This window comes from Lasiodiplodia theobromae (genome assembly GCF_012971845.1).
Source record: "Lasiodiplodia theobromae strain AM2As chromosome Unknown scaffold_25, whole genome shotgun sequence".
Taxonomy (NCBI): domain Eukaryota; kingdom Fungi; phylum Ascomycota; class Dothideomycetes; order Botryosphaeriales; family Botryosphaeriaceae; genus Lasiodiplodia; species Lasiodiplodia theobromae.
The window spans coordinates 492,252-515,854 of NW_023336458.1; the positions used below are offsets into that span (position 1 = coordinate 492,252).

The 23,603-nt window shown below is 51.8% G+C and overlaps 9 protein-coding genes across 9 annotated transcripts; 3 read left to right on the forward strand and 6 right to left on the reverse strand.

Annotated features, from left to right (window-relative positions):
• Nucleotides 1-844: 844 nt before the first annotated feature.
• LTHEOB_8144 (Rta1 domain protein) lies at nucleotides 845-1,804 on the reverse strand (the record flags this gene model as incomplete). The annotated part of the gene is made up of 2 exons (XM_035517589.1): nucleotides 845-1,542; nucleotides 1,654-1,804. 2 exons carry the CDS (start codon nucleotides 1,802-1,804, stop codon nucleotides 845-847), a joined length of 849 nt encoding a protein of 282 aa, XP_035370691.1.
• Nucleotides 1,805-4,555: 2,751 nt separating this feature from the next.
• Nucleotides 4,556-4,829, forward strand: LTHEOB_8145 (putative short-chain dehydrogenase; the record flags this gene model as incomplete). The annotated part of the gene is made up of 2 exons (XM_035517590.1): nucleotides 4,556-4,702; nucleotides 4,761-4,829. 2 exons carry the CDS (start codon nucleotides 4,556-4,558, stop codon nucleotides 4,827-4,829), a joined length of 216 nt encoding a protein of 71 aa, XP_035370692.1.
• A 2,587-nt stretch (nucleotides 4,830-7,416) lies between these two features.
• On the forward strand, nucleotides 7,417-7,979 carry LTHEOB_8146 (uncharacterized protein; the record flags this gene model as incomplete). The annotated part of the gene is made up of 3 exons (XM_035517591.1): nucleotides 7,417-7,716; nucleotides 7,786-7,826; nucleotides 7,886-7,979. 3 exons carry the CDS (start codon nucleotides 7,417-7,419, stop codon nucleotides 7,977-7,979), a joined length of 435 nt encoding a protein of 144 aa, XP_035370693.1.
• Nucleotides 7,980-9,279: 1,300 nt separating this feature from the next.
• LTHEOB_8147 (FAD-type 2) lies at nucleotides 9,280-10,462 on the reverse strand (the record flags this gene model as incomplete). Its single annotated transcript, XM_035517592.1, has 2 exons — nucleotides 9,280-9,685; nucleotides 9,747-10,462. The coding sequence occupies 2 exons, from the start codon at nucleotides 10,460-10,462 to the stop codon at nucleotides 9,280-9,282; spliced, it is 1,122 nt and encodes a 373-aa protein (XP_035370694.1).
• A 907-nt stretch (nucleotides 10,463-11,369) lies between these two features.
• Nucleotides 11,370-11,711, reverse strand: LTHEOB_8148 (50S ribosomal protein L14P; the record flags this gene model as incomplete). The annotated part of the gene is made up of 1 exon (XM_035517593.1): nucleotides 11,370-11,711. The coding sequence occupies one exon, from the start codon at nucleotides 11,709-11,711 to the stop codon at nucleotides 11,370-11,372; it is 342 nt and encodes a 113-aa protein (XP_035370695.1).
• A 198-nt stretch (nucleotides 11,712-11,909) lies between these two features.
• On the forward strand, nucleotides 11,910-13,501 carry LTHEOB_8149 (Transglutaminase; the record flags this gene model as incomplete). The annotated part of the gene is made up of 2 exons (XM_035517594.1): nucleotides 11,910-13,068; nucleotides 13,122-13,501. 2 exons carry the CDS (start codon nucleotides 11,910-11,912, stop codon nucleotides 13,499-13,501), a joined length of 1,539 nt encoding a protein of 512 aa, XP_035370696.1.
• Nucleotides 13,502-19,423: 5,922 nt separating this feature from the next.
• On the reverse strand, nucleotides 19,424-20,465 carry LTHEOB_8150 (Methyltransferase; the record flags this gene model as incomplete). The annotated part of the gene is made up of 4 exons (XM_035517596.1): nucleotides 19,424-19,544; nucleotides 19,599-20,066; nucleotides 20,151-20,217; nucleotides 20,273-20,465. The coding sequence occupies 4 exons, from the start codon at nucleotides 20,463-20,465 to the stop codon at nucleotides 19,424-19,426; spliced, it is 849 nt and encodes a 282-aa protein (XP_035370697.1).
• Nucleotides 20,466-20,777: 312 nt separating this feature from the next.
• On the reverse strand, nucleotides 20,778-21,477 carry LTHEOB_8151 (Glutathione s-transferase; the record flags this gene model as incomplete). The annotated part of the gene is made up of 2 exons (XM_035517597.1): nucleotides 20,778-21,398; nucleotides 21,445-21,477. The coding sequence occupies 2 exons, from the start codon at nucleotides 21,475-21,477 to the stop codon at nucleotides 20,778-20,780; spliced, it is 654 nt and encodes a 217-aa protein (XP_035370698.1).
• Nucleotides 21,478-21,674: 197 nt separating this feature from the next.
• On the reverse strand, nucleotides 21,675-23,003 carry LTHEOB_8152 (O-methyltransferase; the record flags this gene model as incomplete). The annotated part of the gene is made up of 2 exons (XM_035517598.1): nucleotides 21,675-22,696; nucleotides 22,769-23,003. 2 exons carry the CDS (start codon nucleotides 23,001-23,003, stop codon nucleotides 21,675-21,677), a joined length of 1,257 nt encoding a protein of 418 aa, XP_035370699.1.
• Nucleotides 23,004-23,603: the final 600 nt, after the last annotated feature.

Below are 23,603 nucleotides of genomic sequence, written 5' to 3' on the forward strand. Positions count from 1 at the left end.
GCGGGGGGCAATGGGGCTCGCGCTGCTAACCCGATTGGGAAAGCAGTGCGAGATTCCGGACAGTACGCGACTGCTCGCAAAAACCCCAACCGACGTCGATTAGTAGGAGGCGCAGCAGGTAGCAGCTTGCTATGTAGAACTTTCCTTTCCCCGTCGTAGATCCGGCTGTGTTCATTCCTCAGGTATCATGTATCTCTTTGTTCGGCGCCTTCCACTAGCACGTCCCCTGGCGGCTCTCTATAGTCCGGTAAATTTCTCTCTATTTTGTGCTTATTTTGAGAGCTGATGTGCGTTCGGAGAATACATATATAATTCAACGGGCGACTCTGACCGACTTGCCCAACTCCTACTCGGCGCTCTGATTGGTTCGCACTGTATAACCAATCGGGAGCTTGGCAAGCAAAAAGACCCTCAGTCATTGCGAATTTGCCCGCAAAAGCTTTCCGGGCTGAGGAGAATGTGCTCAATTTTAGTCCTACACCTTAGCTTGAGTAGCAGATTTATCACATTTCAAGCGTCAGATACGACGGCTTGTGTGGCCTGCGCATGGCAGACGTTTTGGCGTTATCAGCCAGCTTCCGAAGGATTGCCCCTGAGCCCTACTATTTCGCCGTATCTTTCCTTGCCAGCCACACACACAATTATCGCCGTCTCTCACGATAACCGCATGTTCAGCTTAGGCACGCAGCTGTTGTCTCGTAGACTAAACTTCACTGCTACGAAGGTACACGCATCCATAGTGTTAATTTACTTACAGAACAGTTAATGAGGGAATGAGTGCGTGCGTAGTTTCGATATACCCAACAAAGTCTAGGCATACAGAAATGAGCAAACCGTTAAAAGATCACGCTAACTCCGTCCCACGAACGCTCGCATCTTCCTGTTTCAACATGCGCGTCACCTCACTCGGGTGCACCACGTTAAACAGAACCACCACACCCAGCATCAGTACCGCATCGAACACATACACGAACCACTCTTGGTTTTGAAACTCCGCCTCCCTGCCACTCATATACTCCACAACCCTAAACACACAACGCAAAAAGACCAACGAACTCGCCCCCATCAAAACCCAGAAGTGCTTGCGCCACGCAACCCCGGGCTCATTGCTGCTTCCGGCCGCCGGCTCGTTGTCTTTCTCGACGCCTCTCTTCCACCACGACCCGATGACCAGGAAGAATCCGAAGAAGATCAGCTGCACGAACAGACCCGCTTCGATCACCTTCTCCCCGAGCTTCATCTTGTCCGCGTCGCGTGCCCCGGACGTGTCGAAGATGGCGGCCGCCACGATGCCGCCGCCACCGCACTGAAGGAGGAATGCGACTACGTCGCCGACGACGAATACCTTGGTCAAGAAGCGGCGCGGGATGAGCGCGTGCCGCTCGCCGCCGGCTACTTGCATCAGGCGCCCCAGAAGCATGTACATGGAGGCGGCGAAGAGGGAGGGCGCGATGAGGATGGTGAGCATCTGCACGATGTAGGAGCCAAGGTCGTCGACTTTGGTGGAGGAGATGGCGCGGGCGACGTAGCCGATTGTTTCGACTGTGGTTGTGGGTCAGCGTTGTTGTGATGGTAGGTCAGTTGTTGGGTAAGCTTGGGCTGAGGGTTGAAAGGGGGACAGAGGGGGAGAAACGTATTGGAGAGGGAACGCACAGAAACCACCGACTATCAGTGGTATGAAGTACCAAGTCCGCGTGCGGAAACATTGGAAGCAGTGGTAGAATGTCGGGATGGCGAAGAGCACGGCGAAGATGCCGGCGGCGGCTGTGTTTGGCTGGTATCTGTAGTAGCCGTAAGACGCCATGTCTCACAGGCGATTTTAGAGAAGCTAAGGTGCAAGAAACGGATAGACCAAAAATGCAGGATAAGAGTGTGTCGTGGTGAAAGTTGAAACGTCGCGACCCCGATTGGAGAAAGTCAAAGAGTTTAAAGAGCAGCACAACTGACGGCGAGAGTACCCTTTTTAAAAGCAAAAGATACTCTCGTGGATGGCCCCGCAGAATTGGAAATATCTATGCCAGAGAGGCTGCGGCACTGCAGTTCTATAATTAGCTGCTCTGTCTGGATGAAGTATGCTGCGCGAGGGCTTGGCGTACTTGGCCGCGGGTCGGACGCTGGACTCTCCTAAAGAAAAGATGCCGAATCTAGAATCCATTGCGAAACGCTCAGCCACTATCACCGGAACTGAGGGCCACGTCAAGAGTGTGACCAGACCCGGATTCTGTGGACAAAGCGGTGATACGAACGGACACTTGATAAAGCGACTGCAAATAAAAAACGAGTTGACTATTCAGACATCCCAGAGTCCTTGCTTTCGGAGGCTGAGATGATAAGTAAGATGAAAAATTCGCCTGCATGCCTTATGTTCCGCGTCCAAATTCCAGCTGGCGATAAGGGTAATTGTAGCGCTGCTTGTGACGGTTCGCTTCATACCCGTTGGCCAGCACCCAATGATACCAAATGAGGACCCACCTAGCCTAACAAAGTCTGTTAAGCGCAAAGTCACTGCTATGGGTCACGTTACACAGCATTTATAGATCTATATAAAGAATGCAACCACTAAGACGAATCTGTTCTTCACCGTTTCATTCTGACTATCTATCGTGCTCAATGTTCTTCCCTAACTCAGCCACCTTACATTCCTGCCTGTTAACTTAAAGGCAAAGACATATTGCCTATGTTGTTCAGCATCAGTACGCGACCGTAACTGCCTGTTGACTGATTGTCATCTTAATACTTCTTGTTCAACCCATCTTTCACGTACGTCCATAGGTCGCAGAATGTAGGATATCTTATCCGCTCCCTCGAAAAATATCAATAACGTATTAACCAATTCTTAGATCTTTAAGTCCATTTATAGAATCACGAGTAAGTAAATTATGCCCTTAGAGATTAAGAATTAGAAAAAATATACTTAGGAGTGCGGACCCTACTTGATGTGGGACACTGCTTTTCGAAGCGGAGCTCGTTGGCAGCAGAGTTCATGACGGGCACCAAATACCCTAATATAGGGTTTTCGCTGTTTGGGTCCCTACCAGATCCACAGATGAGGATGAATACGGCGCTCAGGCAAGTGAAGGCACGAGCTTGACCGATGGCATGGCTCTGTTACTATAATCTCGACGCCTTTTCTTTTCTTTCTTTCTATTTTATTTTTTTTTTCGTTGGTTCGGGTGTTCGGGTGTTCGGGGTCGGAACTGGGCGTAGTAATGCGCAAGCTATGCAACAATGAGAAGCAGGGCCAGTACCCGATGCGTTTGAAGAAGTTTTGTTTGCCAATGCGTTGCTGCAATGTACAGCCAAGTCCGGAGAAGGACCATGCTAGAGGTGTGTAGATGTTAACGGGGAATTTAGTGTTCCTTGACTACAGCCGCGCACGGTCGTGCACGCTTATCCGGGACATTCTTGGTCTTCTGATGTGGAGGATCCGCTGGGACTCGCATAAACTGAATTTTGGAAGACCTGTACCTTTATTGGACGGCTGGCGATGTGTTGGAGTTTGTCACGCTGCGCGAAGAGACGGGACGCTATCCCTACATATACTCTGAGGCTCCTTCGAAGTGGGGGAAGGTCGTTTCAAGATTGACCATCGAAGAAGAGTGATCGGCATCCACTGTCATGCAATACCGCGACAGCTCGGTCCGCAACCCCGAGTTTCGCGAACTCGGCTGGATAAACGAGTGGGCATCTGGGCATCTGGTCCACGGTACCGGCAAGCTGAGTAGTCACTACTGTGATTGCGCTCCGCCGACAGATTTTCCAAAGCCCACATACCTTTGTTGGACGGTTGGCGATGTGTTGGAGTTTAGAGAGAACATTCCGCCCTCGAGACGTTTTGCGGCGGTGCTTTGATGCAGAGATAGCTCCTGAGTCGTGTCATCAGCCCATGCGCGCCTTAACCGGCCAATAAATCGTTGGGCCCCTAAACACCCGTTTCCCCGCTCTTCATCTCGTGTCAAACCAAGGTTCCACCTGGCTTCCATGCCCCTTCGAACGTCTTCGTGAAGGAACGTTGTCTTATTCTCTTAATGCGGGGAATAATAGTTGAAACTTGGACGAGAGTCTAAGAAAGAGGCCCTAGAGCCAGCTGGGCGCTTGCTTTATGTTGATTTTCTTCTAGTGCATTGCATCATCGCTTCAAACACTCTATTAATTAAGCTTAAATCAATGTATGTTGCAGCGTTTACCGTCCTCTCTGCGTCTGCTAGCCCATCGCTTCTTGTTACATTAGTGCTATTTATCAGTCGGGGGGAGGGTCTTGGTGTTCCTCGCTCATATCCGTGCACACCTCGTATCTGTACGCACCGGGCGACTCTCTATCAATCCTTTACCAGGAATATGCTAGTTAAGCTTAAGTTACGCCCGGAGTTACCTACGGGGAAACAACACGCGCAAGCGACTGGACCCGAAACACGTTCGCCTCAGGAGCCAATTGACCGGGCCCCGTTCTAAGCACATTAACTTGGCTATACGCCTATATAAGAGGGCAAAAGTAGAGTTATGGAGTGGCATCCCCACCTTCTTTACTCTCCAGTCAATCACTTTAAAATACACAATGAAGTTCTCGCTCGCTGCCATTCTTTTCGCCGCCGGCATCCACGCTGCCGCCCTCCAGCCTCGCGTCGACCCTGGATGCCCGGCCGACATGCCTCACCAGGTCTCCACTCAGATCTACCTGTGCTGCGCCTACATCGTTGATCCCGTAAGTAGAATCGTCTTTTTTTTGCTTCACATTACAGATACGATTGACTTGGAATCAGGATCAATGCTGCGACCGTGATGGCGACAAGGGCAGGGGCTTCAAGGCCTGCCCTGAGACTACGGAATAGGGAATGACGACATGAGAAATATCAGAGATGAGATGTACAATTGCAATAAAATCGTTCGCAATCTCTCTTCCGCTACCTATGCATTTCGTGCGATGGACCTATCGGGCTTGCTCGATTCATGCCTTGCATCTCGTCTACCCCGCTCAACTTGATTGCCTTCTAAAAATAATACCACTACTGCGGCCGAGCCTAAACACAGGACTAGGAAGTGCTGGGATATCAAAAACGTGGCGATCAACAGCAGGTTGAAGATCTTGCCAACGTCAACTCAAGTCGGCCGCCTACGTCTGCACGTTGCAGTTGAGACTTTACGAAAGGAATCTCTACCCCGCTCAGGCTCATGCTTTGTGCTACAATGCTTAGCTCAGTGTTCATTTCATGCAATGAGACGTCTCTGTCGAACGGCGTGGCAATGCTGCATGGCGTCACTGCTGTGTGCGCTGTCCCAACATCATGCACCCAATTCGCCAACCAGAGCTCAGCTGTGATCTCGGTAGAAACAACGAGCCCACCACGCTTCGTAGTCAAGAGAAGACCTCCCGCGCCGCCTGATCTACCTGCGGGAGCGTTGCCTCTCAATATTTCCTTTCCAGATTCGAATGCTCATACCAAGGTATTGACCAGCTCGAGAACACAGCTCAGAATGGCCGATTCTCATCCAGAAGAGGTGAAAGCACAGGAATGCGCGGGAATCCTCGAGAGTTCTATGATCAGTACGTGTAATTGCCAGTTAATATGCCCCTTTCGAGCGAAGCGATGGACGTCGACAAAAATTTTTGTGTTCGCATGCAGGATCATGCGTTCCGACCAATTCACCTTTCGCATTGGCGGACACGGCAAGAAGTTCGTTGTCGACTCAGCTGCCTTTGCGCTTCAATCAAAGGCGTTAGATCGTCTCATGAACGGCAACATGATTGAGGGGTCAAACAGGTCTGCTATCTGGGGCGAAGTTGACGAAGAAGACTTCATACGCTTCTGCCAATTCGCGTACACAGGGGACTACACGACACCATTTCCCACTGTTGAGGAGGTTTCCAAGGATATACCACCCACTCCAGCTCTGTCGGACGTTCCATCGTCACCGGATGCTTTCGAGCAACCCGCAGAAGATGCTGTTCCTGAGGAGCCCTTAGAAGGTATTGTTCTCGAGAAGCCCGCTCCTCACCCAGAAGAACCTACATTTAATGTGGAACCCAGATCATACTCTAGTCCGACATGGAGATATACAAACTATGCAGACTACTTAAAGCCCCATAAGCTGTATCTGCGCGCATTACCATCAGCAACGAAGTAGGCTAAAGTCAAGGAGACCTTCAAGAACAAAACACTTCGCCCAACGCTACGCCGTACTTAAGCTGCGAACCAGTCGATTAGTACTCAAGTGGGTGACCATTGGGGAATCCCGGCTGTTGTACGTTTTTCTTTTTGCCCGTGCTGCGCACTGACCTTTTGCCCGGGGATTCGGTCGTTTTTGTACTCAACATTCGGAAAACTGCCTTAATTCCAAAAAGATAGAGAAGAGGCACAACAGAAAGGCGTTTACATTCTAACCCGCAGAGAGATTCTGTATCTGTCGCTAGTGCGGAAGTTTTTTTTTTTGTAATGAAATCTGCAATTCTGACCTATCATATCACTGGATCCAGGACAGGCTGCCTTGTGACGATTCCCGCGCTCGCATTCCGCTGCCAAAGGGGACTGCAAATTTTGGGAGACAAATTGCAGGATTCGACCAAGTTTAGTTCCTCAAGTGATGCAACAATGACATCCGGAGAAAAGCACGCCGTATCTACTGTCAGCACCACTACATGTGGTCTGACTGGGGTCCAAAATGGACTCAGTGGATCTCGTCTGCCACCTTTTGTACATAGCGTTTGTGTGGGCCCTTAGAAGGAGCGGTATATCAAAATTACGTACTGTCTAAACTCTCTGGTATGAACGCGCGGGACTGACGCTGGAGATGTAGAGTATTACAGTGCGGAAAGTGTATTTTCACCAAGGATCGAAACATGGGGCACGTACACTGCACAACTACCATTCCTGTCGCTTTAGGGATTTAGAGTCTCTCGCTCATACGAAAATACGTCATGCAGCACGGTCGGTGCTGGTGTGAACGACTGGCCCGTTCATGAGGGCTCGAGGGAGTTGAATCACGAGAGATGTAGGATTGAAGCAAGTGTACACGAGAAGGATTCGAATTGTCCCCTATGTATTGTGGAGCTCGGAATTTCCAAATCGGTACCCCATGGGACAAGTCGGAGTTGCGGCAGCGCACAGGGCAGACGCGGGTGGCGCCGCACACCCCCGTTCATCCAGGCACCCCATGGGGGCCGTTTCACCACGATACCATTGGCTTCTGAGACTTCCAACATGCTCAGTGCGTTCTCAGGCCGAGTGAAGATCTCGAGACTTTCGTGAAAAATAGCAACCCACATCACCAGTGAAAGAGACTTGCTGGGGGCCAAATCATGGAAATGAAGTAAGAGAGACGGTATTTAAAGGAGACATGCTCTACGTTATCCAGCTCAAACACAAGCACTCATCCACTCCTACAATCACCAAGCTCATCTTCACTCAACATTTTGCAACCATGGTCAACTTTATCTCCACCATCCTCCTCGGCCTCAGCGCCTTCCAGCTTGCATATGCTGCCGACGGCACGGTCACTTTCTTCCGCGACCGCGACTGCAAGGGCACGAACATGTGGGAGGGTAAAGTCGGCAAGGGCACCGACCAACGGGTCAGCGGACCCGATCTCCACGAGGCGCTCTCCTTCTCGTACTCCGGTTACTTCAACATGATCATCGCGACGAGCAGCAAGTTCGACTCGAAGACTTGCTCCTACTGTAGCAACAACCACGAAGATCACCACGAGGGTGGATGCATCAACGTATGCTCTATCACACACCCCTCGTAACATAAGTCAGTCTCGATGCTAACGATGGGTGCGAAACTATAGATCAATACTGGTTTCGGACCCAATTATGTCGCACTGATGAAGTAAGTTCTTGGCCGCCGGTTCGTGAAACAGGAACTTTTTTACTAATGATAATATGCAGAGTCGGCAACGATCCAGCGGATCTTCCCTGCCGGAACTTCCTAAACCGTTGCGACTTCCCCGTCCCCCCTGGAAACGGCTTGGAGAAGCAGTAGTTGTCGAACACACTGCCATCGACTACATCGATATCGATCGCAGGGTTCAAGGTTGCTGGGACCCGGAATGTACCTGTTCCGCATGTGTTATTTTTTATTTTTAGAGAACAGCTCTTGTGAGCCAGTACAACCGCTACAGACTAGGGGAAATGTTCAAGAAGAATGCTGGCAATCTTGGGTGGACTGAAAATGACCGGAAAGACATACGCCACTATGCCATGATCATCTGCGGTTACAAGTATGAGGTATACCTTGCCGAGCCTTGAGTTAAGAAGCAAGGGGAATGGGTGGGAACATTCATTCAACACATAGACCGTGGAAACCTCCAGCAACCCGATGGCGTGGAGACAATTGTGAACTGGATTAATGAGATCCATCTCTGGGGATTGGGAAAGTATGCGGAGAGGGTGAGGGATTATACTGAGGGAATTGAAGACACTATGAAGAAGGAGAACCAGGACAAGAGGGCTTGACGAAACACCGAGACGCTGATCAATTCCCAGATACAGCTGGTAGAAGAGGATGAATTATCTACGATCAGCTGACTGGCTTCAGACGAGAAGTCTTCAATTGTTCACGTTTCTTTCAAGGAAAAGCTCTAATTAGACGTTTCAAGCGTCGTGGAACAAGCTGACTAACGGAGCACAGGTGGGCCGACGGGTTGTGGTCGATGACGGGGTTCATATAACACGACCAATTGCCCCTACTACAATGACAAAAGTGAATACATAGATATCACTAGCCAGATACGGGTTAGAATACTAATTAGGGTATAATTAAGCACTGACTATTTTTTTTAGCTGCTTTACCACTATCCTTATCAGCTCTCCCTTTCCTTCACCATCCTGCTTTTTTAAGCAATTCAATTACGGCCAATTAAAATCCTCGGTACATTCCACCATCTGCAAGTGTACACGGGAACGGTTAGAGCGCCCACAAGGGAGACCTTGAAAGGGTATTCCCAGAAAGCTCGAAGCCCCGAGAGGAGCTATCACCCTTAGGGTCATATCGAGGAATCGAGATCCTTCACAGATGCGCGGAGCTACCGTGACTGGCAAGTACGGGGCGGAAGTACGTCGACTGCATCGATGTCGTTGGCGATACCATTCAACCGGCCGATGGGTTATCGAGGAGTCGATGTCCACAGTGCAACCTAATGGTAACGTTTGTTTGTCAGGATCGAGCGTGTGGGCCTTGTGCCGGGTAGGGCCAATGTTTCAGATACTTGAGGCACCAGATTACGGGCATGAAACGCGAACCACGGCGGGGTGAATTCCAAAATGACCAATCAGACTTTGTTTCAATGCTCCTCGGGCCCTCCGGGATGATAAGCACGATACACCTGCATCGCGCCCTCGACAGACTGTACGATACCGAAGAATACCGTCAGCGCGAGAACCGCAACGGCGACCCAAAAGGTGTACCACTGTGGACCCTTCCGCCTGTCGTACCACCACTGCGAGAGCGTGCTGGGTTCAGCCTCGTCGAAGACCTGCTTCAGGATCACGAGACGTTCTCGCCAGAAGTGGAAATTCTCAATCTGGCGGTCGTCCGTGCGGAGGTTCGGCAGTTTGACTGCTCTGCGGTCCAGCTTCTCCACGGAGCGGTACTTCTTATACCATTTTGCTGTGTCTTTGTCAGAAGCTGGCAGAAGAAGCGAGAGCGTGCGCAATGTCTCTTTGCAGAAGCCCGGTGGAAAGATGTCCCTACGGGAAACGATAAGTTTTGGTGTGGGGGCTATCGTTGGGTGTGGGGGTTGTAGCTTACGTGCGGCCGTTCTCGAGGAACGTTGCGTGGTGGAAAATCAGAACCTCTTTGTCATCATCCCTCATCCGCAGATGGTCAGAGAGATTATTGGTCCAAGAAACTTTGATTCCGGCAAGGAGCTCGAGGTTACGCGCGTTGAACAGCTTGGGCAGGCGTACGTAGCCTCCTGCGCTTTGCCTTTCGGGCTCTAGGCGATTGGACACGAATGCGCGCAGGGAGCCTTGTTCCCAGCTGAGCGGCCGCTGGGCGGAATAGGCGCAATGTGGTTGGCCGATGTCCATCATGGTCAGCAGCCTTGCCGCCCAATCGATTGCGTTGTTGATGACGTCGACGTTGGGGGCTGAATCTTGACCGGTACATTCCCTTTCGCTTTCCGCCTTTTCTGAGGGGTGTAGTCGTAATGCTTTGAGGCTTTGCACCACGTCTTGTCTCGATTGCGGCTCTGTTGCTAGTTTTTGTACGACTTGGAGGATGTCTTCGTGGGCCGAGATTTCAAATCCAGATGGCCCGTCCGCTGATAAGCCACTCTGTTCTAGGCTGAAGATGTGACATTGTTCAGCGTAGTATTCCAGGTAAGGGTCGATGTCGAGTACTGGCGTCTTTGAAGTCTTCGGGTTTATTGTAGTGTTCCAGATGATGTTGAGGAGGATCGATTTCTCCTCTAGCGAGGGATGGCACGTGGTGATGGATCGCTTCAAGCAGTCGGTATCCGGCATTTCGACTACTCGCGGTTGCAATGAATGTGGCGGGTAATCGTCAAGAAAACAATAAACATGCGATGCTTTTAGAGGGTTCTGAAAATTCAACAGTGCTCCCGTCTGCGCCCATCGTGCTGCGCGTCCTCGACGCGTGGACAAGTAAGCACGCGCGAGGCAGATCTGCACCTTCATGCAGCTGAGCCTCGGCAGCGTACGTCGACCTTTTCGCCGCACCCCGCGAACTCAGCCACTGCTGGTTGCCCACCAATTCCTTCTACCGTTCTTCTCACGATTCTGAACTTTCAAGTTGACATTTTGGCCCAATAGTCCAGTTTATTCACCTTCTTATTCCCCCGTCCACTTTTGGATTCAACTTTAGGCTTCCGCAAGCCAAGCCCTCTGTGTCATAGCGCCCAGACGGTACTATTGGCACGTGGAAGGCTCAAAGACGTATGTGGCAGCAAACATGACGACTACACCCACGAACCCATTTACGCGTTTTCTTCACAGGCTGGAGTCAAAAGACAACAAAAGTTCAGATGAAACCCATAATTTCGAGGAATCTATTGGAGTGGAATATCGAAAGATCGGGAGGTTGCATTGCTGGCAAGCCAAGGGAGCAGTCCGACGAAGCTTTCTTGTTTTGAAAGACCATATCAAGGAGCATTTGGAAGAGCATGGCGACGCTGTGTCAACACCAGTCATTTGGCAGGTGTACATGATCGGAAAATCCAGAAAGAGCGCGTATCCAGTCATCTTCTTCTGCAGCAAAGAGTCCGATGCACGGAAGACGGTCCGGAAGCAGATAGAGGAGAGCAATATCCTCGCAAACTTTCCGGGATTCAAAACAGGGGACTGCACCCGGCCGCTAGAGTTTGACGAGCTGAAACCGCTTGCAGCCGGCAGGATGCAAGTATCCAGACCCTCAGGAATCCAGAATATGGAATGCGGTAACCCAGTCGGACGCCGGATTGAGATACAACGAGGCTTTGACCGGCGGGTGAATGCTACAGTCGGTGCTGTTTTCAATTGGGACGGCCTCCTTCTCTTCATAACAGCTTCGCATGCCTTTTTCCCGCATGAGTTGACGTTGAACTTCGACGACGACGATGAAAACGACTTTGAGTTGAGCCTCGACGAAGACACCCTGGACGCAGGACATGACGAAGTTCCCGATGGCAGCGACGAAGACAAAGCCAGTGGTAGCTTTCATCAGCAGCCCAGTAACGAAGCTACCGCCCAAAGCGTAGTTACGTTCGATGGACATGCTGGGGTGCGGAACCCTGAGGTATCCGGAGCATTACCAGCGTTCACGTATACTCCAGATGATGTAGTACTTTCGTCAAAAGACGGTCCCAACCCTACGCTAGACTATTGCCTGGTCATGCTGAAGGGAAGCCAGTCGTCAGCTCGAGGACTACCACATGTCCATCGTCATTGCGACTACCATACCATTCAGCCGCGGATGCGTACCAGCGTAACCCCTCGAGACACCCCAGTTGTGGCCTACACCGGATTCGGAACAGCTACACGCGGGATACTCTCGGGTACGCCCACCATCATGACTCTCCCCGGAGGTAAGAAGACGCAAGAGCTCTGGTCAGTAAAGTTGGACGGCATCGTGTCCGAGGGGGACTGCGGCTCCATCGTCGTCAACGAGGAGACCGGCAACCTTGAAGGCCACATTGTTGCCGGAAGTCCAGGCTCTGGTAATGCCTACATCATACCGGCGCATGGCGTCCTGCAGGATATACGGAGGAGGCTTTCATCACGACTTCAAATCTGGAACCGCTTTTCCCGTTGCACACCGAGGGTACCGACGACAGCCATAAGCGGCAGTGAAGCTTCTGCGTTGACGAGAACTTTCCGCGAAAACCTGAGTGAAGCGCGGAAGGCGAAGTTGACTAAGGCACGCCGAACCTCACCACTGTCACCGCTGCAATCTCAACCTCCCATCATCCATAATATACCAATCAGCCCACAGCAACCACAGAGTCAAAAGTCGATCAGATTCAAGGACCTGTTGTGGTCACTCTCGAGCAAACCGTTTCAGTGGAACAACCCGGATCTACTCGACGAGGCGCTCTCCCAATTGCCACTGGAGATGCTCCACCGACAAGCAGAGAAGGAGTTCGAGGTCGTCCGCTCCGACGCCAAAGCACATTCACCAGCCCGGCGCCCCATTCTGGGTTTCGAGGATTGTGTCATCAAAGCGTTGCTGAGGTGGTTCAAGAGATCTTTCTTCCAGTGGGTCGACAATCCTACCTGTTCGATCTGCCGCAGTAAAACCACCGGGATCGGAATGGCTGTACCACAGGCTGAGGAGCTGGCTGGCGGTGCAAGAGCCGTCGAGGCTTACCGCTGCGAGAACAGATACTGTGGCAACTTCGAACGGTTTCCGCGGTATAACGACCCGTTTGTGCTCATGCGTACCAGACGGGGGCGGTCGGGAGAATGGACTCAATGCTTCTCAATGCTTTGCCACGCGCTTGGAGCCAGGGTGAGATTGGTGTGGAATGCGGAAGACCACGTTTGGACCGAGGTGTACTCGAAGCACCAGAAGAGATGGATACACGTGGATGCTCATGCAGAAGCTTGGGATGAACCCAGGATCTATTGTGAAGGTAAGTCGTGTTCTTGAGTTACTTTTCAAATGTACAGTACTGATAGCGCAAAGGGTGGGGCAAAAGATTGTCATACTGTATCGCCTTCTCCAAAGACGGCGCCACGGATGTGACTAAGCGTTATGTCCGTGGCCAGCGGTTTGCACTCGAAAGGAAGCGAGCATCTGAGGCTGAGCTCATCCACACCCTGGGAGAAATCCGTAGTGCAAAACAGAAGGATATGTCTGCGGAGCAGCAACAGCGCTTGATGCTGGAAGACAGGGCTGAGCAGGCTGAGCTCCAGAAATTTATCTGGGATCAGATAATGCAAGACCTTTGCAAGCTTGACGTAGGCAAGGCCGGCTCTACCCGCACAAATCAACCAGACCCAGACGCAGAACGAACCAACGCAATGAAAAGGTGGAGGCTCTCAGACAACGTGGTGATAGGGTAAGGTATACTGCCGGCTGGATGTACTTTTATTCGCTGCTCTAGAAACCCTACATGGTACTAAAGGCCTGGAAGCCCCATCACAGAGCTGTCACTTGATTAGGGCGGTGTGAACACGCGACGCCTTCCCAAGAGGCAGCCAAAACGCTCTAAATATCGATCCCTGACCTACGCAATGCTACATCGGTCCAAACCACATCCCAGAACCTCGTCCATACTCTCTTTGTAACTTGCCAAGACGCGCCCCACTGCTCCCATCTTATGTCGGCATACTTCCCTTCGTCCATAATATTCCACCAAAGCTTCCACTGCAGACTCCGCTGTTCTTCAGGCACATCATGGTCGAATAATTCGAGCCAGGTCCGGTATGCTAAACTCTCGAGCCATTTACTTAGCTCTCTGTGAGCGACATTGAGGCACCACACGCAGAAGGGAAAAAATAAGTGGAAATTCACTCCCGGTGCACGTTTTGGCAAAGCAAAAATCAGCTTCCTCTCGACGATGGCAATGATAACGAGAAAAAAGAACAAGATGGAGTATACTACCGGGGAAAACATCAGAGATATATGAGAAGTGGGTCGCCGCGGGAGGACCTCGAAATTTGGGGTCTTGTCTAATGAAAGTCAGCAATATGCAAATTAAGGAGTTGAAAGAGACTATAGTGTTTACCGTATAGGACTAAAACTTTCCTAGTATGGTCAACCTTTGTTGTATGCTTGACGTCCAGCTCACGGGGTGTTGGCGTAGTACGATAGATATCGATTGGGCAGTCGAAAATAAGGTCCAAGTCTTCATGTGATTCCACAGGCGGGACTCCGTCTCCTTCCGTTGTATGTATTCGAAATAACGCTCCCCGTGTGTGTTGAGTGTCTGCTGAAAGCGGATGCTGAAGCAAAAGGCAAACGGATTTGTATCTAGATCTCAACGCATTGTTTCCGTTTGAATCCTCGTGGGAAAGCGTGACATGGTATACAGCCTCCGACTGCGTTGAGATGCGGAATGAGATCTCGTCACTCAGAACGCCACCGATGAGGTAGATATCCTGGCTTTTCTGGATATGCAAGTGTAGTCCTTCGTCAGTGAACCTCATTATGCCACCCTCCTGCAGCATGTAATGGCCGATCTCTTCTGGTACCCATCTATTGTTATGTATCTCTGCTTGCTTGTATCTTGGTCCAGTGTTGAAGAAGAGAGACACCGGAAGGTACGGAAAGCTGAAAATCAATGCATGAAGCCGCTCTGAATTCTCCTGAAGGTTCATGATTCTCTCAGGCGAAAAGCCTAAGACACTAGCCATAATAGCATAGATATCCTCAGGTCTTGATGTAGAGCGATGTGCCAGCTCATTCCATGTACGGACTAGCTGAAGGGCAAGGTACGACGGAGTTGCGCCGTCGTTTCGGTCCAACGCAGCGTATGTTGAATCAACCTTTGAACCAACGAGCGGCCAAAGGGCTTTGGTCAACGGGCCGTGGGACTGAAAGCAACGTCTTCTTTGAAGTGATTCTTTACAGTAGATGCTCTGCCGGACACCAGTAGCTCGACCGTAGTGGAGCCTATCCCATAGATGTAATTTGAGCATGCCATAGATATACGGCTGCTCTGGTATCAAATTGCCGGTAAGCTCCGGAAAAAATACTGGTGGGTCGATCGGTTTATTCTGGAACTGGAAAAAGCACAGGCGTGAGACGATTCCTTCTTCAAGTGTCCAGCAACGCTGCATCCACACGCTGCAGATAATGCGAGCGAGGACCTCTTCTTCACGTATTGCGCTCGCGTTGATTTTCTGGAGTTCAGAGTCCAGGACAAGAATGGCCGTGGCCCCGGCATATATGGATGACATTCGCTTGATCTCCTGTTTCCTGTAACGGGAATGTTGCGACTCGACAGGAACGCATAGGGTATCGATCCAAATCAATGGAGGAGGAGCAGCATTTCCGAGAAGCTTCAGTTTGGCTACCTGCAGTTTCAGCTGCTTCAGTTGGCAAGACGGCAGAGCATTGCCTTTCGGGTTCCCAAGGCCGTCTGACCAGACATGAGATATCGCGATATACTGGGTTTCATGGTTCCGAGGAGTGATTTGCAGGGATACGTTGTGATCGTCTTTGAGGTTGATGGATATAAGCGGTGCTCTTCCTTTTGAATGGTGTCTATCAGTTTTCCGGTGTCGACTTTCACCAAGGTACAGCTTCCAGGTGTTGTGGAACAATTGCTTGTATGGGCGGGCTTATACTTTTTGCGATCTACATTGTACGCAGAGCAATGCTTGCTTTTCTTACAGGCCGCGTGGGAGACATTGCGGAACTTCGATCGGTTGAGGGTGCTGAGGTACGAAAGGACAGGTGGGCCGAATGTGTTTCTTAGGTAGTCGACTTGTCGAGGACACCATCCGTTCTCTGTCAATGTCTGAAGAGTTATCGAAACGAGTTCTTCGTTGTCAGAGCATGCCATGATTGGAAGAGTCTGAGAAGAAGAAGTAGAAGGGAAAGCCTGAAGCTTGTTGCATCGCTGAACTTAACGGAGAGTCGTGGAAAATAAATAGCAGTCCCAAGCAAGCGGGGCTAATTTTGAATCGAATGATCAGAGGGCTGATGGTGCTGCGGCGAGGTGGGTGTCAAATGACAAGTTGCAAGGCTGAATCACAAATCCTTGTTGCCGCCGGTGGCTGGCGCGTATCCATTTTTCCATGCATGAGAGGCCTTTCAGACCCCGAACATAGCTGGCGCTAGCACATTTGATCTGTCACATCATCCGTAAGGGAAGATACCCCTTGTTCTGATCCCCTGAATATGTTGGCTTTTTTTAGGCATCGGTCATAAAAGAGCAATGGGCTATGTCAATTTATGGCCCAGCCTCATTCTTTCTCGTGTCAGCATACGAGGCTGAAATACTGTGGCTGTGTGGCAGACTAATAGCAAAACTTGTTGCCGAATTATCACGAGCGGTTGCGAGCCTCAAGAAAGAAAACGTTTGAAAGTTGAACTACATGCCATTCGAAAAAGGAAAAGAAAACCGCGAAACCAGATCATCATTGCTAGCTTAGCAAGATATCACAGCACACAAGACGGGGGAATATTCGAACGCTTGTATAATCGGTGAGATTTGGATAGCTCGAATGGTTGCCTAGCGGTAGATCGGATAACACTGGCCATAGTTTTTGGAGATTAGGCTACTGCTCTTTTCGGTCGGTAATCTAGTATTCCACCTGCCAAATGAAAAATGCCGAAGGTTTATGAGGAATTCACTGCATTGGCATCGTTTATCATGTAGCTGAAACCTGTGGCTTAAGGCCACAATTGGCTGTGGCAATCGTAAGCGCTGTGGGTTGCTTCCGTCTCAGCCTCGAGGCGTGCGGAGAAGTGATATAATGAATTTTCCCTGTCTCGCTTGTCCTATACTTGCTTATTAGGGCGTTGAGATAATGTAAGTGATGGTAGAATGTGACCTCAAGTAGTGGGTGTTGGTCGGGTCTGGGAGACTGTACGAGACCGGAGGGGTTCTTTTCGCTTATCATACCACCACTGTGTTATTGTATTCGGCTCTGCTGCATCAAAGACCCTCTTTAAGATGATAAATGTTCCTTCCACAAATGAAATCTCTCAATGTGCCGATCATCTACTCGCAATGGTGGGCACCGAAGAGCTTTGAGATCAAGCCCCCACGTTTCCCATTGTTTATTGTACCATCTCACAGTCTCTTTGTCTAAATATGATAATATAAGAGACAATGTGTGTAGAGTTTCTCTGCAGAACCCGGCAAGGAAGATACCTCTGGGTGGTCTGTTAGTAGATCTATTCACGGAGCGGAAGGGCATTCCTTACTTCTGACAGTTCTACAAGAATGTCGCATGTTGGAAAATCATCAACACCGTATCGTCATCTTTTAATCGCAGATAATCTGCGAGATTCGACGTCCCAACAATCCGCATGTTGCACAGAAGCTCAAGGTTGCGCGCAGTGAAATATTTTGCAGCCTGACGCTAGTCCCCGAAACCTCTCCTGGTGCCACTTGATCGGCTACAAGAGAGCGTAGCGTGCCCCTTTTCCACGTCAATGGTTGCTGGGATGAGATGACGTAGAAAGGCGCTCCAATCTCCATCATCGTTAGTCATCGTGCTGCAAAATCGATGAAATTCTCAAGCAGCATTTTTATCTGATCCTGCTCTTCACTTTATTCGCTTGGCGAGTGCCCAGAGGTAATGCGGGCGATCGGGATGTCTTCTCGGGTCGGAGCATCGGTTATCAGAAATTGAGCAACTTCGACGATGCATTTGTGGGTCTCTATTAGATGAAAGTCCGGCTTGCTGGTGTCAGAAAAATGTGTTCTCTGCTCGGTACTGAAAACGTGACATTGGTTGTAGTAGTATTCCAAGTAAGGCTCAGCGTTGAGGCTCCCGGAGTAAAGCTACTGGAAGAAGGAGCCTGATCCCCCAGGGAACTGTAGCAAGACCTTATGGTCTGCCAGGGAGGAGTAGCAACTCGTGATGGGCCTTTGCAGCATGTCGCATCTGGCATTCTCGCTCGATTGCTGTTGAATCACTGGGGGGCTGAACGGGCAATATTATCCAGGCTGACTTCACACAGGACTGGGAATTGCGTAATGCTGTTCTACAACAGCTTCCGATCAGGGCTCTGTTTTGGTAAGACGTCTTATAAGATTACTGAAATAAGCTAAAACAAGCTAAGACGTTCAAGCCGACCCTCCGCGGGCGTCTTGTTTTGGCAAGACGCCCGCGGAGGGTCGGCTTGTTTTATTTTATCTTGGCTAAACAGTGCCCTGCATTCGATGGCGTACAGGTGACATGGCGAGAGCTAAGCATGGAGGTGCAACTGGTGGACATGCATGTGGGGGCCTTGGAGCTCAGCTGTGCCAGCACTACTCTACTACCTTGGGGACTTCTCACAGCCGCAGCTACCCCGCTCATTTTCAACTTTCTAAGAGCCAGTCTTCCTTGGAATCCTCTACGTCCATGCTCAATCATCAACTCCAAGTGACATTCGACAGCTTGGACGTACACAGTACTGTGCGCACCATCACCTGCGGTGATCATTGTGGTCTACCGATGGAAAAGTCATCGACTAAGGTGACACCTAACGATGCTCACCTGAGCGACGGATCTAGGGTTTGGGACAAGCTTCGTGAACTTCACCGACCCGCATGGCAAAATCCAGAGCAGTCTATTAGGAGGTTCCATTGAAAGATTGGAAAGCTCAGTTACTGGGAAGCAAAAGATCCAGCGCTTTCCGCATTCCTCCAACTTGCAGAAAAAATCAGACATCATCTCTAGCGGGAGGCTGTCAACGGAACGATTTTGTGGTGCTTGTACATGGTTGGAAAGTCAGAACGGACGGCCATTCCGACCGTCTTCCTTTGCAGCAGATATGCAGGTGCACGCCGGGATGTTCGCAAAAGGATTGACAGGAGTGGGAGTCTTGAATTGTACCCAGGGTTCAAGACGGAAGATGGCATCTGTCCACCCATCCTTGACCAGTTGAAACAGTTGGCATTGATCTTCGACTGACCTGTTCATACATCGTTCATCTCGGAACGTCTTTGGGCTAACTATTGGCGTTATAAGGGCTAACAGCGATACTAGCCATCAATAGGACAACGATATCTCCCTCAAGTGACCCATCTGTACCAGATAGCACTCGGGTTGCCTGTAGCCCGTTGATCTGTGCAAACTGTAATACGACAATACTTGCCGCAATACTCTTTATCATTTGGGCATGAAAGCCATCTTTAATATGCTCACAAAAAGGCACTATTCATGCGAATGGGTACAAATTCTCAAATATAATAGGTGTCGCCGACCGGCTGCACGAGTCCGTCCTGTATCTTCGGCTTCTTTCGGGCCACGTTTCGTTCCTACCCCCTCCGCCTTTTCTACCCGCCCGTGGTCTTGACAATAACCACCATTGAGGTATTACTCCTTCTGACCCCAGGTAATTGTAAACCGCACGGACATACCAAAACGGTCAATCTCATCCACCGCATCTGCATAGAGGTTGTCAAACCGTTCCTGCGATATCCCCAACTTGTCCGCGCTTTACTCAAGTGTCAGCACGCCGCTCGCAGAAACGAACACCAACGATACCTACCTGAAGCTCGTCACGAACGTCTCATACATATGCAGCACGTCCTTCCTTCCCCTCAGCCCCAACTCAACGTTCTCATGCGCCTTCCCGATACCAAGCTCGACGTCCTGCTGCCGTATATTCCTGACGCCGTTCTTCTCGAGCGTCGCCACCAGGCTACTCGACGGATTCGTATCGAGCATGTAGACGGCAAACAGCTTCGGCAGCAGGCTCAACGCCTTCGCATCCGGATGGCACTCGACGACGGTGGCGTTCGGCTCGAAGTGCTGGATCCACCCGCCGGGCTTGACGCAGCGCACCAGCCGCGCGACGACCTTCTCGGCCTCCGCCGGCGCGAAGATGGGCAGGACGAAGCGCTGGTGGACCAGGTCGAACGACGCGGTCCATTCGGCGGGGAAGTCGTCGAGCAGGCTCTGCGTTACGAGCGACACTTTCGGAGGCGTCCAGCCTTTTGGTGGGAATAGTTCTGGCCTTGTTGGGGGCAAAGTTTCGTTCTCGTCAACGGCTGCGGCGGGGGGGCATGCATGCGTGAGGAGGTTGGGGGGATTATCTTACGCAATGTCAAATCCGACAAATTCTGCATCGGCTGGGAGAATCGATCTGACGTCGGTGATCCAAAATCCTGAGACGGACGGTCAGCTTGCAATTGGAACAAGAAGAAACTGGGCGTATTTTACCGTCAGCCGTGGCAGAATCGAGCACGCGGAGCCCGGATGCCTTGTAGTCGATGGGTGCCTTGATCAAACCGCCGCATGTTCCCTTGACCCACTCGTGCTGGATCCTCAGCCGATCCATTTCTGCAAAGTGGAATGGCAGCGGGTACCGATCCCTCGCTGACTCCGCGGCAGCATGGTCTTTAGGTGCGGACATTATTCTTGGGTGTTCCTCGAAGCAGTGATGGTGAAGTTAATGGAAAAGGGAAAAGGTTGCTGCGTCTTCACGTACGATTATAACATGCTGCTTCTGCCTAGCTCGCGTGGTTCCAAGCTCGGCACCCGAACGTAGGATGGACATCGGCCGGTGGCCGACAGTACACTTTGGCGATGACGGAAGCCAGAACAAGGGCAAACAAGAGGATGTGCAAAGCGTCATCTAGTGCAATTTGGTTCACATAGGTGAATTCAAATGTATTATTCCTTCTTCCTACGGAAAAAAGTGGAGATTGGAAAGGAGGACAGGAAATCAAGACTCGATCGCTAACCGCCTCTGCTCCCAGACCTTGCGCACGGCCTCCCTTTGAAGCAACCTTTGGTGCCACGCCCAGTAGTGTGGAAGCTGCACACTCGCATCCCAGTCTGGGACCAAGCGTTCGTGCGCCACGATGTTCCACGGAACCCAGGCCAGGTCAGCGTAAGTGCATTTGCCGCCGACCAGGTAATCGGACTTGGTCGCGGCGAGATGGGCGTCGATGACGGCAAGCATGCGCTTGATTTCGCCAGCGTACCGGTCGATGGCCGACTGCACCTTTTCCCCGTGGTACAGCAAAAACCAGGCGCACTGGCCGAAGTACGGCCCCTGACCGGACATCTGGAAGTGGAGCCAGCTGAGCTGCTGGTACTTTTCCTTGCCGCTTGAGTAGCACAGCTTGCCGTCTTTGTCGAAGTTTTCGGCGATGTACTCGAGGATGGCACCCGACTCGAAGACGGTGGTTTCGTTGTTGGGATCGTGGAGAGCCGGGACACGCCCATTGGGGTTGATACTCGTGAAGCTTGGCTTCTTGACTTGGTCGAAGTCAAGAAATACCTCGGTGTACGGTATCCCAAGCTCGGTCAGGTAGAAGGCCACTTTCCACGGATTGGGCCCCTTTGGTTATCAGTCTAGGGAGAAGGTGGCACGAGCAACCACTCACGGATCGATGGGTGTATAGAGTGAGAGGCTGCATGCTGGGAAATGAATTCTCGTTGAAATGCGTCCAGCGGAATTACAAGTGCATGTCTCAATCCGCGTTTGAATATATAACTGCTACCACAATCGGCACCCGATGCCGGTATGCCCGGATAGCGAAGGCTTCAGCTGCTAGATACAAGGAATATTCTGCTTTGACATTTGCTACATGATGGAAATAGAAAAAGGAGAAAGCTAAATCGGCCTGAGTTCTATTCCCGCGGCCCAAGCATCCCGCAGCGGATACACGTTCGCAAGACGCCAGCCAGCCGCTCCAGCCAGCCTCCGCCAGTCCTCCTCAGCGCGCTCCTGACCATTTGCCGTCACCATCATAACCAGGTCGCCGTAGCGGGATATGCGGCCGCTGCGCTTCGGCGTCTTCACAGCCTCGAAGACGACGAGGCGGCTGACGGCGGACTCGACGTCGATGCAGCGCCGCACGACGCGGAAGACCTTGACGACGTCGTCGTCGGACCAGTCGTGCAGGCACCACTTCATCGTGTAGACGGCGGCGGGCGGCACGCTCTCGAGGAAGTTCCCACGATGCAGCGCGACGACGCGGTCGGCGACGTCGGCGAACTTGCCGTCGCTGCTTCTAAAGTCCGGCTCGACCATGTCGACGACGTGGCCGAGGTCCATCAGCGCGCCGCGCAGGCGCGGGTGCGCGCGCAGCACCGACGCCAGCAGCGCGCCCGACCCGCCGCCCAGGTCGATGAACGGCTGCTGCTCGCTAGTGCTGCTCTCGATCTCGGCCCACGGGTAGTCGACGGTAAAGCCTTTCGCCATGGCGACCTGGCCGGCGCCCAGCGTGGCGTGGAACTTGGATGCCAGCCCCGTCTGCGCCATGTAGTCGAACAGGCTGAGCTCCGTGTCGAACGAGAGCTGCGCGGCGCTGCGGCGCTCGCCCGCGCGCACCGCCAAAGGCATACAGCGCGAGGCGTCGAAGAAGTCGGTGCCGTACAGGTCGGCCCAGCGGTGCCACTGCGCCCAGTGGTCGCGCGTCAGCAGCGCCGACGCGCGGCTGTTGGTGATGGTGGCGTCGGTGGTATGCGCGAAGATGCCTAGGGGAGCCAGCGTGTCGAGCAGCTGCTGCAGGCGCTGCGGCTGCAGCCCCGCGCGCTGTGCCAGCTGCTCCACCGTCTGCGGGCCGTGTGCCGCCAGCAGATCAGGGACGCGGGCGTCGACGGCGGTCCAGAGCGCTTTGGTTGGCAGGTATCCTAGACGGTCCAGTCAGTCAGCGGGGGATGAGGAGCAGGGATGATGGGCGGCGGCGGCGGGACGGGCCTTACCGAAGAAGCAGTCGGCTAGCAGCGAGACGGATGGGGAGATGATCAGCTGCACGCGGTCCAGGCTGTCGACTACGCTGGCGCACGTCTGCCACAGGTCCTTCCGCGGCAGCTCGTCCGGGTTGTGCAGCTGCTCGGCCAGGAGCGCGGCTTGGTCAGGCCTTGCGAGGAACTCGGCCACGCGCTCGGCGTGCTGCCGTAGGTCCTCTAGCTCTCGCACTACTGTTTCTGCCAGCATTGTCGTTGTTGTGAACGTCTCGTCCTGCCGTCTTTTTTTCTATCTTTGCCTCTCTTATGGCCGCGTCTTTTTTCGGTTGCCGACATATCGGCCACCGGTATGTCCGTCGGCGACTGGCCATTTCATGCACATCTTGTAACTTGGAAGCGCATAAAGTTGCTCGCCTTCCCACGTGGGGCAGCTTGAAGCATGGTCCAGGCAATTGGGCTCATGTTCCGTTATATACCCGAACGGATAAATGCCAAGCACGTCAGCCACCTTCTTTGGCTTGCTTCGATGGTAGTCATGACACCGCTGCAATACAACCCTGTCTACCCCAGTTAGATGTGCCAGATTGCGCCGTTTGATTGACGCACAGTTCTTTGTAAGGTGTAAGGCATCTCAGTCACCGCCATAGACACCCGATTATAGAGACGGGCAAATAGAGAGGTTTAGCATCGCATTTCACGCAAAGCCATGCTTCGATTCTGAAAGCAGTCAAGAACGGCATCCGACTTTTAGGCTTTGTGAGCAGATTCGAGTGCATTAGTGCAAAGCGCCGAATCGAGCGCGCAAATGGCCCCTCTATCGCGCCAAAACAGCTACTATTCGTATTACTAA